This window comes from Carettochelys insculpta, chromosome 6 (genome assembly GCF_033958435.1).
Source record: "Carettochelys insculpta isolate YL-2023 chromosome 6, ASM3395843v1, whole genome shotgun sequence".
NCBI lineage: Eukaryota > Metazoa > Chordata > Testudines > Carettochelyidae > Carettochelys > Carettochelys insculpta.
Genome location: NC_134142.1, coordinates 99132958 through 99145649, shown reverse-complemented (window position 1 = coordinate 99145649; position 12692 = coordinate 99132958). Strand labels below are relative to the sequence as shown.

Here is a 12692-nt window from a genome sequence, read left to right as displayed (position 1 = left end):
AACAGTCTTAAAAATGCCTATGCTTCCAGTAATGTAGGAAGATTTTCTTTAAAAAAATTCATTTGGTGCTGGCTTAAAACCAAGGGTCTTATAAATTCAGAATATCAATATACACTCTTGTGCCAGGTTCCAGATACAAGTTTTATGTGCAGTGTACATTTGTATCCTGTATGTTCATGACAAAAGCTTCTTGTGGATCAGAGTTTACTTTATCAGTCTAGATCACATTTTGATGTAAGCCCTTAAAAATTCTAATTGATTAATGAGTTTCAGATGGCAGTTCCTCTCTATTCCCTCCTCCTTTTAAACATGTACAGTATACTCCAAGCTAATCTGGGAGAGCACCAGAAACCCTGGGCTATATTAGCTGTGGGTAGTTTATAAGAATTTTCTAGTAACTAGAACAAATGAATTTTGTACTAAAATACAACCTTGCTTTCTATATCTGTGAAAAATATGTTTTTTCCTCCCCATTGCTGTACTTTGAAAAGAAAATTAAAAGTAGCATTGGGACCATTTTGGTCTCAGGATATTAAGAGACAAGAGGGGTGGGGTACCATAAAAGATATTACTTTACCCACCTTGCTTCTGTAATTAAAATGGCAAATATGTGTACTTTAAATACTGTAGGTCATAATGGCATCAGAATTGTTATAGAAGGTAAAGTTCTTTAAAGATTCAGTAAGAAAAAATTAGAATCAGAACTGTATAAGTATAGTCTCTGTTCCTTAAAGCGTTCAAGTATAGTAATTATTGCAGGTTCAGAGAAGGGCAATAAAAGTGGTTAGAACAAACCAGCAGTCATGTAGCACTTTAACAAAATAATTTATTAGGTGATGAGCTTTGTGGGGCACACCCACTTCCTCAGATCTGGAGATGTCTGCCCCATGGAAGCTCAAAACCTAATAAATCATTCTGTTAGTCTCTAAAGTGCTACGTGACTGCTAGTTTGTTTTATTAAAATACAGACTTAACACATCTACTTCTTTGTTACTCTTCAAAAACGGTCAGGGGTTTGGAATGGATGCTATATAAAGAAAGATTAAAAAGACTGGGACTTTTCAGCTTAGAAAAAAGGAGCCTAAGGAGGGATATGATAGATAAAATCATTACTGGTGTGGAAAAAGTGAATAAGGAACAAACAAAAGATCTGGGGGGTCACCAAATCAAATTAATGGGTAGCAGGTTTAAAACTATCAAAAGTAATCTTTTCTTCCCACAGCATGTAGTAGACCTGTGGAACTCCTTGCCAGAGGAGGTTGTGAAGACCAAGACTTCAAAAGGTTCAATAAAGAACTAGATGAATTCATGGAAGTTAGGTCCATCAATGGATATTAGCCAGGATAGGTAGGGACGGAGTCCCTAGCCTCTGTTTCCCAGAGGTTGGAAATAGATGTCAGGAGAGGGATTGCTTTCGTGATTACCTCTTCTGTTCACTCCCTCAGGGTCATCAGGCATTGACCTCTGTCGGAAGACAGGATGCTGGGCTAGATGGACCTTTGATCTGATCCAATGTGGTCATTCTTATGTTCAGTATTCTGAAGTAAATCAGCGTATCTTAGAAGTCAGAGATGACAATGACTGATTAAACGATATATTGTCTATCCTTACTAAAACATGATAGTTATTTGTATCTTATTTAGTGCTACGGTCAGTCCAGTTTTACGTGTCTTAAGTGATTGAGCTACTTTGTGAGATTATTCTATTGTCTAGCAGATCTTGCTACTGGGAAGAATTTCCTGATACTAAAGAAAGCAATTGCATAAATTGTCATTTACGTCTTCAGCTCTCAGGAAGATGTCAATCAATGCATATATTAGGGAAAAAACAAAAGATTATTTCAAATGCCATATAGCATCTGTAGACTAATCTCATACATATTCTGAGTCTCCAGGATTATAATAACATCAGTAAGATCAGCATTTCAAGTTCAGCTGTTTAAACTTTAAATGCATATTTTATGGTGAAACTCCCTGTTTGGGTTCTACTAAATTCATAGTCCACTTAGGTCAATTTCATGGTCATAGGATTTTGAAAACCATAAATTCCATCACTTCAGCTATTTTAGTCTGAAAAATCACAGTGTAGTTAGTAATTGTAGGGGTTCTGACTCAGAGGAGTTGTGGGGGAGGGGAGGAACACTATCGTACTGTAGGAAGGTTGTAGTTCCCTTACTTCTGCATTTGTGCTGGCAGTGCTACTGCCTTCAGAGCTTGATGGCTAGAGAGGGACAGCTCATGGCTGAAAGCCCAGCTCTAATGGCAAAGCAACTGCCAGCAGCAGTGCAGAAGTAATGGTAGTGGTACTACAATCCATCCAACAATAAGCTTGCACACCCCTCACAATTCCTTTTAGGGTCAGGAACCCTACAAATACAACACTGACACTAAGCCCTGAAGGCATCAGCACAGAAGATACATAAATGGGAATCTCAAGTAGGAGTAGTGAGATTATTTTACTTCAGTATTTAGCACGGTTGATTGCTGCTGGAGTATTACGTCCAGTTCTGAAATCCACAATCTAAGAAGCATATTGACATCTTGGAGAGGCTTCATAGAAGAGAAACAAGACTAAGAGATTTATAAAATGTGCCTAGTAGAGGTAGACTCAAGGAGCTCATTCTATTTAGATTGCCAAAGATAAGGTTAAGGGGCGACTTCATTACAGTCTTTAAGTGTCTGTGTGGGAAACAAATATGTAATAATGGGCTCTTCAGTCTAGCAGAAAAAGATATTACATAACGCAATGGCTGGAAGTTGAAGCTAGACAAATGCAGACTGGAAATAAACCGTGTATTTTTAGCAGTAAGGGTGCATCTATGCTAGCCTCCTCCTTCGAAAGGGGCACGGTAATTGGCCCAATTGGAGTAGACTAATCAAGAGCTTTGATGCATATACAGCACCTCATTAGCATAATACCCACCATGGAAAGTTCAAAGTTAGTGTAGACAGGCACTGAGAGTAATAAACTACTCGAAAAATTTAACAAATGTAGTGGTGGATTCTCTATCACTGGCAATTTTAAAATCAAGAATACATATTTGTTTTCTAAAAGGTACGTTCTAGCAACAGTTTTGGGAAGTTCTTCGGCCTGTGTTAAGAGGTCAGACTACATATGGTGAAGAGAAGTGCTATTGTATACATTTTACATGTCAGGAATTAAGGCCCAGATCCTCAAGGGCATTTAAGCACTTAATTCCCATTGAAATAAGTGAGAGAAATGCCTTAATACTGCTGAGGACCTAGGCTCAAGTGACCTGCTTAAGGTCAGAGAAAAAGCTGGCAGTAGAGCAGCAAATTGCATACATGTCTGCAGAGTCCTAAAGTAGGCCTCAGCCATCGGACCCGCTCTCTTCTCAGGACTATGTTCTCTCTTCTACCCATCCATTTTTTGTAATACACAATATGTAGTGTTCTTGATGCTTTTTATCATAGAATTCTAGGGCTGGAAGGGATCTCAGGAGGCCATCTAGTCTAGCCCTCTGCCTAAAGCAGAATCAACCCCAACTAAATCATCCCAGCCATGACTATGTCAAGCCGGGGCATAAAAACCTCTAGAGATGGAGATTCCACCACCTCTCTTGGTAATGCATTCCAGTGCTTCACTACCCTCTTGATTAAATACCTTTTCCTAATATCCAACCTATACCTCTCCCTCTGTAACTTCAGACCATTGCTCGTTGTTGTGCCATCTGTCACCATGGAGGGCAGTCTCTCTCCATCCTCCTTAGAGACCCCTTTCAGGAAGCTGAAGGTTGCTATCAAATCACCCTTCAGTCTTTTCTTCTGCAAACTAAATAAGCTCAAATCTCTCAGCCTCTCCTCTTAGGTCATGTGCTCCAGTCCCCTAATCATTATCATTGCCCTCGGCTGAACCATCTCCAATGCATCTATATCCTTTTCATACTGGAGGGCCCCAGAACTGGATGCAATACTCCAGATGTGGCCTCACCAGTGCTGAATAAAGGGAAATAATAGCTTCTCTAGATCTGCTGGAAATGCTTCTCCTAATGCACACCAATATGCCATTAGCCTTCTGTGCTATGAGGGCACACTGTTGACTCATATCCAGCCTCTCATCCACTGTAATCCCCAGGTCCTGATGTTATGCTGCATTGCTACTTAGCTAGTCAGTCCCCAGCTTGTAACAGTGCTTGGGCTTCTTCCATCCCAAGTGCAGGACTCTCACTTGTTCATCTTTAACCTCATCAAGTTTCTTTTGGCCCAATCCTCCAATTTGTCTAGGTCACTCTGGACCGTATTCCTACCTTCCACTATACCTACCTGTTCCCCTAGCTTAGTGTCATCTGCAGATTTGCTTAGGGTGCAATCCATCCCCTCATCGAGGTCATTAATAAAGATGTTAACCAATACTGGCCCTATAACCAATCCTTGGGGCACACCACTTGAAACTGTCTCCCAACCAGCTGCTGAACCATTGACCACTACCCACTGGGGCCATCCACCAAGCCAGTTTTCTAACCATCTTACAGTCCATGTATCCCATCCGTACTTCCTTAATTTATGGGCAAGAATGGTGTGGGAGACTGTTTCAAAAGCTTCACTGAAGTCAAGGTATATCGCATCCATTGACTTTTCCATGTCCACAGAGCCAGTTACCTCATCATAGAAGCTAATCAGATTGATCAGGCATGACTTGCCCTTGGTGAATCCATGTTGACTACTTTTGATCATTTTCCCCTCTTCCAAGTGCTCCAAAATGGATTCGTTGAGGATCCCATCCATGATTTTTCTGGGGACTGAGGTAAGGGTGACCAACCTATGGTTCCCTGGATTGTCCTTCTTTCCTTTTTTAAACGTGGATACTATGGGTGCATCTACACTAGGAACTAACTTCAAAGTTAGGCACTACTTTGAAGTAGCCAGCAGAGTGTCTACACACCTTTTCCCTTCCTTTGAAGTTAAGTAGGGAGCCTAACTTTGAAGTCCTTACTCCATTCGCAGGAATGGAGTAGTGCCCTACTTTGAAGTTTAACTTCAAAGCAGGGTGTGTGTAGATGCTCAACTTCAAAGCTGCTTACTTCGAAGTAAGCAACTTCAAAGTTATGTTTGTAGTGTAAACACAGCCTATATTGGCCTTTTTCCAATCATCTGGGACCTCTCCTGATCTCACAAGTTTTCAGAGATAATAGCCAAAGTCTCTGCAATGGCATCTGTACCTCAGTACCTTTGCATGCATTAAATCCAGACCCATGGATCTGTGTGCATCTAGCTTTTCTAAATAGCTCTTAACCTGTTCTTTCGCTACTGAGGGCTGTTTTCCTTCTTCCTATACTGCATTGCCTAGTGCTGTAGTCAGGGAGCTGACCTTGTCCATTAAGTCTGAGGCAAAAAGAGCATTGAGTATTTCAGGCTTTCCCACATCATCTGTCACCAGGTTGACTCCCTCATCCAGTAACAGCCCCAAACCCTCCCTGATAATCTTCTTATTGTTAACATGCCTGTAGAAACCCTTCTTGTTGCCCTTCACATTCCTTGCTAGATGCAGATCCAATTATGCTTTTGCTTTCCTGATTATCCCCTCTCCCTCGCCAGCATTCTCCAGCCATATATTTATACTCCTTCTTAGTCATCTGTCCAAGTTTTCACTTCTTATATGCATCCTTTTTGAGTTTAAGCTCACCAAGGTTTTCCCTTGTAAGCCAAACTGGTTGCCTACCATATTTGCTTTTCTTACTGTGCATCAGGATGGTTTGTTCTGGTGCCTTCGACAAGACCTCTTTTAAAATACTGCCAGTTCTCCTGAACTCCTTTCCCCTTCATATTAGCTTTCCAGGGGATCCTGCCCATCAGTTCTCTCATGGAGTCAAAGTCTGCTCTTCTGAAATCAAGGTCCTGTATTTTATTGCTCACCTTTCCTCTGTTTGTCAGAATCCTGAAATCTACCATCTCATGATCACTTCAGCCCAGGTTGCCACCTACTTCTATTTCTCCTACTATGTCTTCCCTGTTTGTGAGCAGCAGGTCAAGCTGTGCATGGCCTCTGGTCAGTCCCTTCAGTACTTGTACCAGGAAGTTATCCCCACCATTCTCCAAAAACTTCCTGGATTGTCTGTGTGCTGCTGTATTGGTCTCCCAACAAATGTCGGGGTGGTTAAAGTCTCCCATGAGAACCAGAGCCTGTGATTTGGAAGCTGCTTTTAGTTGTCTGAAGAAATCCTCATCAACCTGATCTGGTGGCCCATAGCATAAACCAAACACAACACTGCCTCTGTTGCTTCTGCTTCTAAGCTTAACCCAAAGATGCTCCACTGTCTTTTCTCCCTCCATATATTGGAGCTCTGAGCAATCATAGTGCTCTCTCACATAAATCACAACTCCTCCTCCTCCTTTTCTCCTCTGTCTGTCCTTCCTGAACAATTTATACCCTTCCATGACAGTGCTCCAGTTATGTGAGTCATCCCACCAAGTCTCTGGTATTCCAATCACCGCCTACTACTTTGAGTATGCCAGAGCCTCTAGTTCCTCCTGTTTGTTTCCCAGGCTTCTTGCATTTGTGTACAAACATATCAGATAATAAGGTGATTGGCCTGCTTTTCCCTTTCAAACAAGTGGTCCTCCTTTGTTATATCTTCATTCCCCAGTTAGAATTATTATAGTAATAGTCATTCCAAACAGAAAAAGCCAGAAGAGTTACTCGCCTGACTCTATGGCTTATGCCTGATGATGGTTGACAAACCTCAGTAGTTTAAATTACACTGTTGGCAACACACACAAATGACTTACAATACACAAAAAACTAAATGTGCCACTGTAAAGCAAAATAAAAACGCCATTGTTTGGTGGGAGCAAACGAGGAGGTAAGTAACCATCCGGCTTGTTGAAACTATTACCTGTCATTAGGTGTACTGTAAAGTATCCTGAACTGAATTTGTTAATTAGACAATAAACCTAAGAATTTGAGATGCCTTATTGCCACTACAGTGGTGGGGAAAAAAAGGATCACACTGAATAAATATGACTTGCTACAAAACAGAATGTAAGTAAAGTTCTGTCCTACCTTATGATGCTTTCAGAAGAGAAGTGGACAAAATTTATTTCTTGAGGAGTAAGGCAGTTTAGTGGTAAGTTTTTAAAATGCTTATGTGTGTCTGACAATAGGTTCAGTTTCTTATAGAAAAGCTGTCAGATTTTATAACATGAGACATTCTACATGCATTTATGCAAACTGTTTTTAATGCTTTGTTATAGCTGATGTTATGTCTATCACTTTACTTTTAAAATACAATAATGTTTTGGGGAAAAATGCTGGTAACATAAGGCTAGACTTGTGAAGTCCTTAATGATTTCAATGAGGGGAGAGCTGAGACAATGCAAGATTGACTTAGTGGACCTATCTTTGGTTTCCTGTTATGCCACAAATGGTATGTTTGACATTAGGAAGTCATTTAGTGCATGTTTAAACTGCGATTAAAAAACCCACAGCACTGAGTCTGAGCCTGGGTCAGCTAACTTAGACTTGCCAGGGCTGTGGGGCTAAAAACTGCAATGTTGGTGTTCACCCAAGGATTGGAGCTCTGGCTCTGAGACCTGCCATGGGGGATAAGATACCAAAGCCCAATATGCAGTCTGAGTCCAAATGTCTACACTGCAATTTTATAGTGCTGTAAACTTTTATGGCAGTATTTATGTACCATATATTTCTCTGTATTTGTTTCTTATCTGTAAAATTGAGATAACATTACTTCCTATCTCACTACATAAATGCATTAGAGAGTGAGTTTTTCAGATGCTCTGGTACTGGGGATCCAGATGTAGGTAGTTAATTTCCCCTAAGCAAGGACTGATGGATCCAGCCTTAGTTATTACTTGAGTTTTCAGCAGGAGGTAGCTGTTGAAGTCCTGATGACTTTTGGTGGGATTTGAGTATGTGTCTCACTGGGGCTTCTTTTAAAATCCTAACCAATGTGTAGAGATGCTAGACAGCATTTGGGCCAGTAATGCTAATCAAATGAACTGAGACAAGTGTTTAGGTGGCCTAAGCCATATATTTAACACAGTCACTGCAGAGGTTACATTTTGTTTGGATGAGCTTACCAGAATCAAAATGAGGACTATCAGTGTTAACAGCTTAAAAAAATGTGTGTGTATGTGGGGGGGAAGACACTACAAGTAATACAAGTACTCCCTGACTTATAGACATCTGCTTATGAACATCTGCACATACAAACAAAAGTTCACCTGCAGTCTCAGGCAGGGAAGTTTTTAGGTTTTTATGGAGTGCTACACAGTACTATTAAATGGCACCTTAAGTCCAATGGTGGCTCAGAAGTATGAGTTCTGTCGAAAAAGGGGATTTTTGCCCACAGAACCCCATCTCCACAGCTGTGTTTTTTTTCTGCTAAAGTATCTCCCAACAATGCAATTGCGTGAGAATATGCAAATGAAGCACAAGATTTGTAAATCAGTGCTCCATTTGCATTCCATTCTTACAAGGGGAATGGTGTGTAGGTGTGGCCCAAGGATATCTCTGCACTACCAAGCTTTGTTGACAAAACTTATATCAACACCCAAAAATTAGCAGATGGTGTTCCCATTTTCTCCCTCTGTCAACAGATCATGTCCACATTGGGGGCACCACCACTGATAGCATAAGCAATGCACCTTGAGTATGTGTCCCACAGTGTGATGTTTTGGGAAGGCAGAGCTGATCCCTGCAGATCTTGGAATTCCCTCTAGGTTCTCCCACAGCCTTCTCAGCTGCTGGGAGCAGCATCATGAGTAGCTTTGTGCACTCTCCATGCCGTGCTGCTTAGGCATATTCCTCAGCAATCTGTCTTCCTCTCCTTGCAGCAGTAGTCTGCCTGCACTGAGGAGCATCCCAGGTAGAGCAATTCACTCTGTCGTCAGCTACTTCCCAGAGCTTTGAAAGGGGAGGGGCACCTTCCTGTAGGGCAGCAGAGATCAAAACACTGAGCAGAGCCATCAGGGAAGGCATTGTGGGACAGTGGCCGAGTCTAGTTCTGATGACAAAACAGACAGCAATGTCTACATTGGCCCTTTGCCAACCATAAAGGGAAGGGAAAAGGAAAAAAAAACGAAGTCCCATAAGGGTTGAAGGGTTTTTTTCCCCCCCAAAAGGAGCTTTCTCTTGACAAAAGTCACACTGATGTTTGAGCACTCTCACTGTTTTGTTGCCAAAAGGCAGTTGCTTGTGACAAAAATTTGTAGTGCAGCCATACTGTAAGGCCTAGTGTTGCCTCAAATCTTCTGCTGTCAGCTGCAGCTGCATATTCCGTGTATGGGTAAGTATAGCCCTGGCCTCAGGGGAGCATGCCAGAGGCACAGGTGGTGACGAGCAGTGCAAGCGCTGGCTGGTGGACTCTGGAGATGGGCAGGGGCATGGCGCAGCCATTGGTTGCAGACAAGCAGCACTTTGAAAGAGAAACTGTCTCTTCTCTCCAGCTGCTGGCTGCATCTCTGCCTCCTGCTACTGTGGAGTCCTGCAGGCCACACTTGCACTGCTCACCAACTCCTGGTGAGCTGGGGATGGGCACAATCTGTGCAGAGTGAGAGGGAATGGTTACGGCAGCCTGGGGATTGGGCTGGCAACAGGGTCTGGCTCAGAGCTTGTGGGGCATGGGAGTGGTGATGACAGGGGATGTCCAGAAGTCTCCTTAAGAAGCTACCCCTATCTCCTCATCCTTCTTCAATTAAACCTGCCTTTCCTCAAGCTCCAGGATTTACGGTTAAACAAAATATTATTCGTACTATTTTTCATTGTGAATATATGGTATTTCAGCAACATTATAACTTATATAGGCTTTTGTGGGCTAGCTTAGGAATCTAACTTTCATTTATAACATTGTTTGCGTGGGAAAATGCATTCCAAGTTCCAAACAAATGACTTTCAAGCAAACTTTTGGAATACAACCTGTTTGTAAACTGCCTACTTCCTGTGAAGAATTCCACAGCTCTCAGCCAGTGGTACTTGCAGCTTTAAAATACGTGGACAAACCTACCAATCTTCAGCATTTCCTTTTAGGCTGATCTTATTTTTGAAGTCATCATGGCTGTCAAAGGTAAGGGGTTAGTTGTGGGGGAGTGAGGAAGATAAGACAGGTTGGTGGAGAAGTGAGGCAAGAAAAGCCAGCCAGCTCAGAAGAGCCATCGCCACCACCATCCCAATGTATCACAGAGAACCCCCCCTTCTTCCCACCTTAACTCCCTACCATTCAGAAACATCATTCCCTTCAGTGTGACACTTCTCCCACCACCTAATGCCCGACACATCCACATCTCCAAGATCAGAGCTGTCTCCTCTTCTACTTAACTCCCATCAGCACAAGCCTCAAAAGTGCCTCCTGTTCAGTACCCCCCAATTTTGTGTTTGTCGCTGAGTCTGAAAAGCAGGAATTGGGTCAGCAGGGAGTAGGCACAAATAGCCTGTTATTGAACTGAGATAGCAACATGTGTGTCTGAATTCCATGCTGCCTTCTGCTGCCAAAAGCCCCTGTGCTCTAGTGGCTGCTGGGAACACAAGCAGACAGGGCTGTCCTTCTCCTCTGCTTTTTTTTTTTTTTTTTTTTTTTGCACTAATTCCTTATTCCCTGCTGTGAGCTTCCTCCAAACCCCCCCTAGTAGCAGCCATGAATAACAAAGCCCATGGAGCTGGGTTGGAGCAGCCCCAGCCCCACCAACAGTCAAACAGGGTATGCCTACACTTCAAACTCACAGCTGGTCAATTCTGGCTGACTAGGCTCACAGGGCTTGGGATATGGGACTGTTTAATTGTGATATAGACCCTTGGGGCTTGGGTTGCAGCCCAAGCTTTGGGATCCTCCTACTGCTCAGGGTCTTAGAGCCTAGGTGCCAACTCAGGCCCTAAAGTGTATACCACAATTGAGCAGATGTTTACCTGGAGCCCTGGGAGCCCAAGTCAGCTGGCACAGACCAGCTGCAGAATTCTAATTAATACCCACAGTGGCAGTGGGACTCACAGCCACCTTTACAGTTTCAACACTTATTGATAGGGCTCATTGGTGGGGACCATTTCACCATGCGTGTCCTCAGATGTAGAAAGTCAGTTTGTTTCCAAGGAGGGTCCTAAAACATAGTGTCTTTGTAAAAAAAGTTACACACACACACCTTATAGAACTGGAAGGGACTTCAGGAGGTCATCTAGTCCAGTCCCCTGCCCTCTTGGCAGGACCAAGCACCATCCCTTTTTTTTCATTTTTTTTTTTTTTTTAAAGTCTAGTTGCTCCAGATCCCTAAATGGCCTCCTCAAGGACTGAGTTCCCAACCCTGGGTTTAGCAGGCCCATGCTCAAACCATTTTCCTTCTTCCAGACCCAGTGCCCATGTTACAGAAAAAAACAGGAGATGCAGGAAAGCAAAACAAGATTTTCTTGTTCAGCACCGATCAGGTACCAAGAGTGCTAAATTGGAGCAATTCAACATATAAACTTAATATCTAATTAGCTCATAAAAATAGACCTATTAGCATTTGTGTAGGGGTGACGAAGTCAAAAGCTTGTATTGCTACTGTATCTGTTTCGTGGATTAACTCCATCATCCAGGATGCCCATACTTTCTATGTTTGTAACATAATACAGTAAATTAAAGAGTATCTAAAAGGTTCTTTGTATACGTGCTTATATTAAAACTGTAGATCTAACTGATTTTATTTGGTGGAATGTGTATCTGTCTATTACTGTCAATGGTTTGTTGCAAATGTGAAACTCCTTTATTTGTATACTGTTCTAGGGTTTGATTCAAAACGCACTGAAGCTTTCCATGGGTTTCAGTGGGCATTGGATCAGGTCCTAATGAATTTTTAGCTCTGTATGTAAAATATTTATTTTGATTTGGTTTTAATTATTCCTTGCAGAGTAGTTGATTGTTTGGGAACATGTGTACCTTGGTGAGTACAAATAAAACAGACATTATCCATATGAGTCAATCACCCGCAAAATGCTCCATTAGCAAAATGTGACTTTCATCATGTATGTTGTTTCCATGTGTTAAAACTGCATGGGTTGTCTGACGTCTTGCATCTAAGGCTCATAGTTCTTTTCAAGCACTGTCAATAAATGTAAAACAAATCTTCCAGCCTCAAATGGTATAATAAGGAACTTTTTTTTTTTTTAAAACAGACACCACGAGTGGATAAACAATGTGCACTGCCCTGAGCCCAAAGGCACGAGGACCTGGCCTCTCTGATATGCATCAATACAGCCAGTGGCTGGCCAGCAGACATGAAGCCAACTTATTACCAATGAAAGAGGACCTAGCACTGTGGCTCACAAACCTTCTTGGTAAGAATATTTATATATATATTCATGTATACATTCATTTTTAAAATACAGTTATTGACAAATTATACTTGTTAACATGTTAACTTTTGGCACTCTAGCTCAACTGAAAAGATGGTCTGCAGAAGTGGGTCTGTTCCACTAAAGCTCACCTAATAAATTATTTTGCTAGTCTTTAAAGTGCTACTTGACTGCTTTTTGTTTTGATAGTATATAGACTAGCCCGGCTCCCTCTCTGTTACAACTGAATAGATGGTTCTCCAGACTATTTTGACTTCCAAATAGAGTAGTTACAATTAACAGGTTCCCTCTGGGTAATGCAGCTATCAACAAGATGAGAAAGTCTTCCTTATGCGAGGCATTCGTCCTCATTATCAAGCTGCTTCAGCAAATACTTAGGTAAACTTTGTTCTTCA

At 42.0% G+C, this 12692-nt stretch overlaps 1 protein-coding gene across 1 annotated transcript in view; it reads left to right on the top strand.

Annotated features, from left to right (window-relative positions):
- Positions 1 to 12692, top strand: part of GAS2 (growth arrest specific 2) — a 151058-nt gene that overhangs the window by 2229 nt on the left and 136137 nt on the right. The window contains exon 2 of the mRNA XM_074999012.1: positions 12118 to 12279. Within this exon, the coding sequence (XP_074855113.1) occupies positions 12138 to 12279 (142 nt within the window). The 5' untranslated portion in view covers positions 12118 to 12137. The remainder of the gene's footprint in view (positions 1 to 12117; positions 12280 to 12692) is intronic.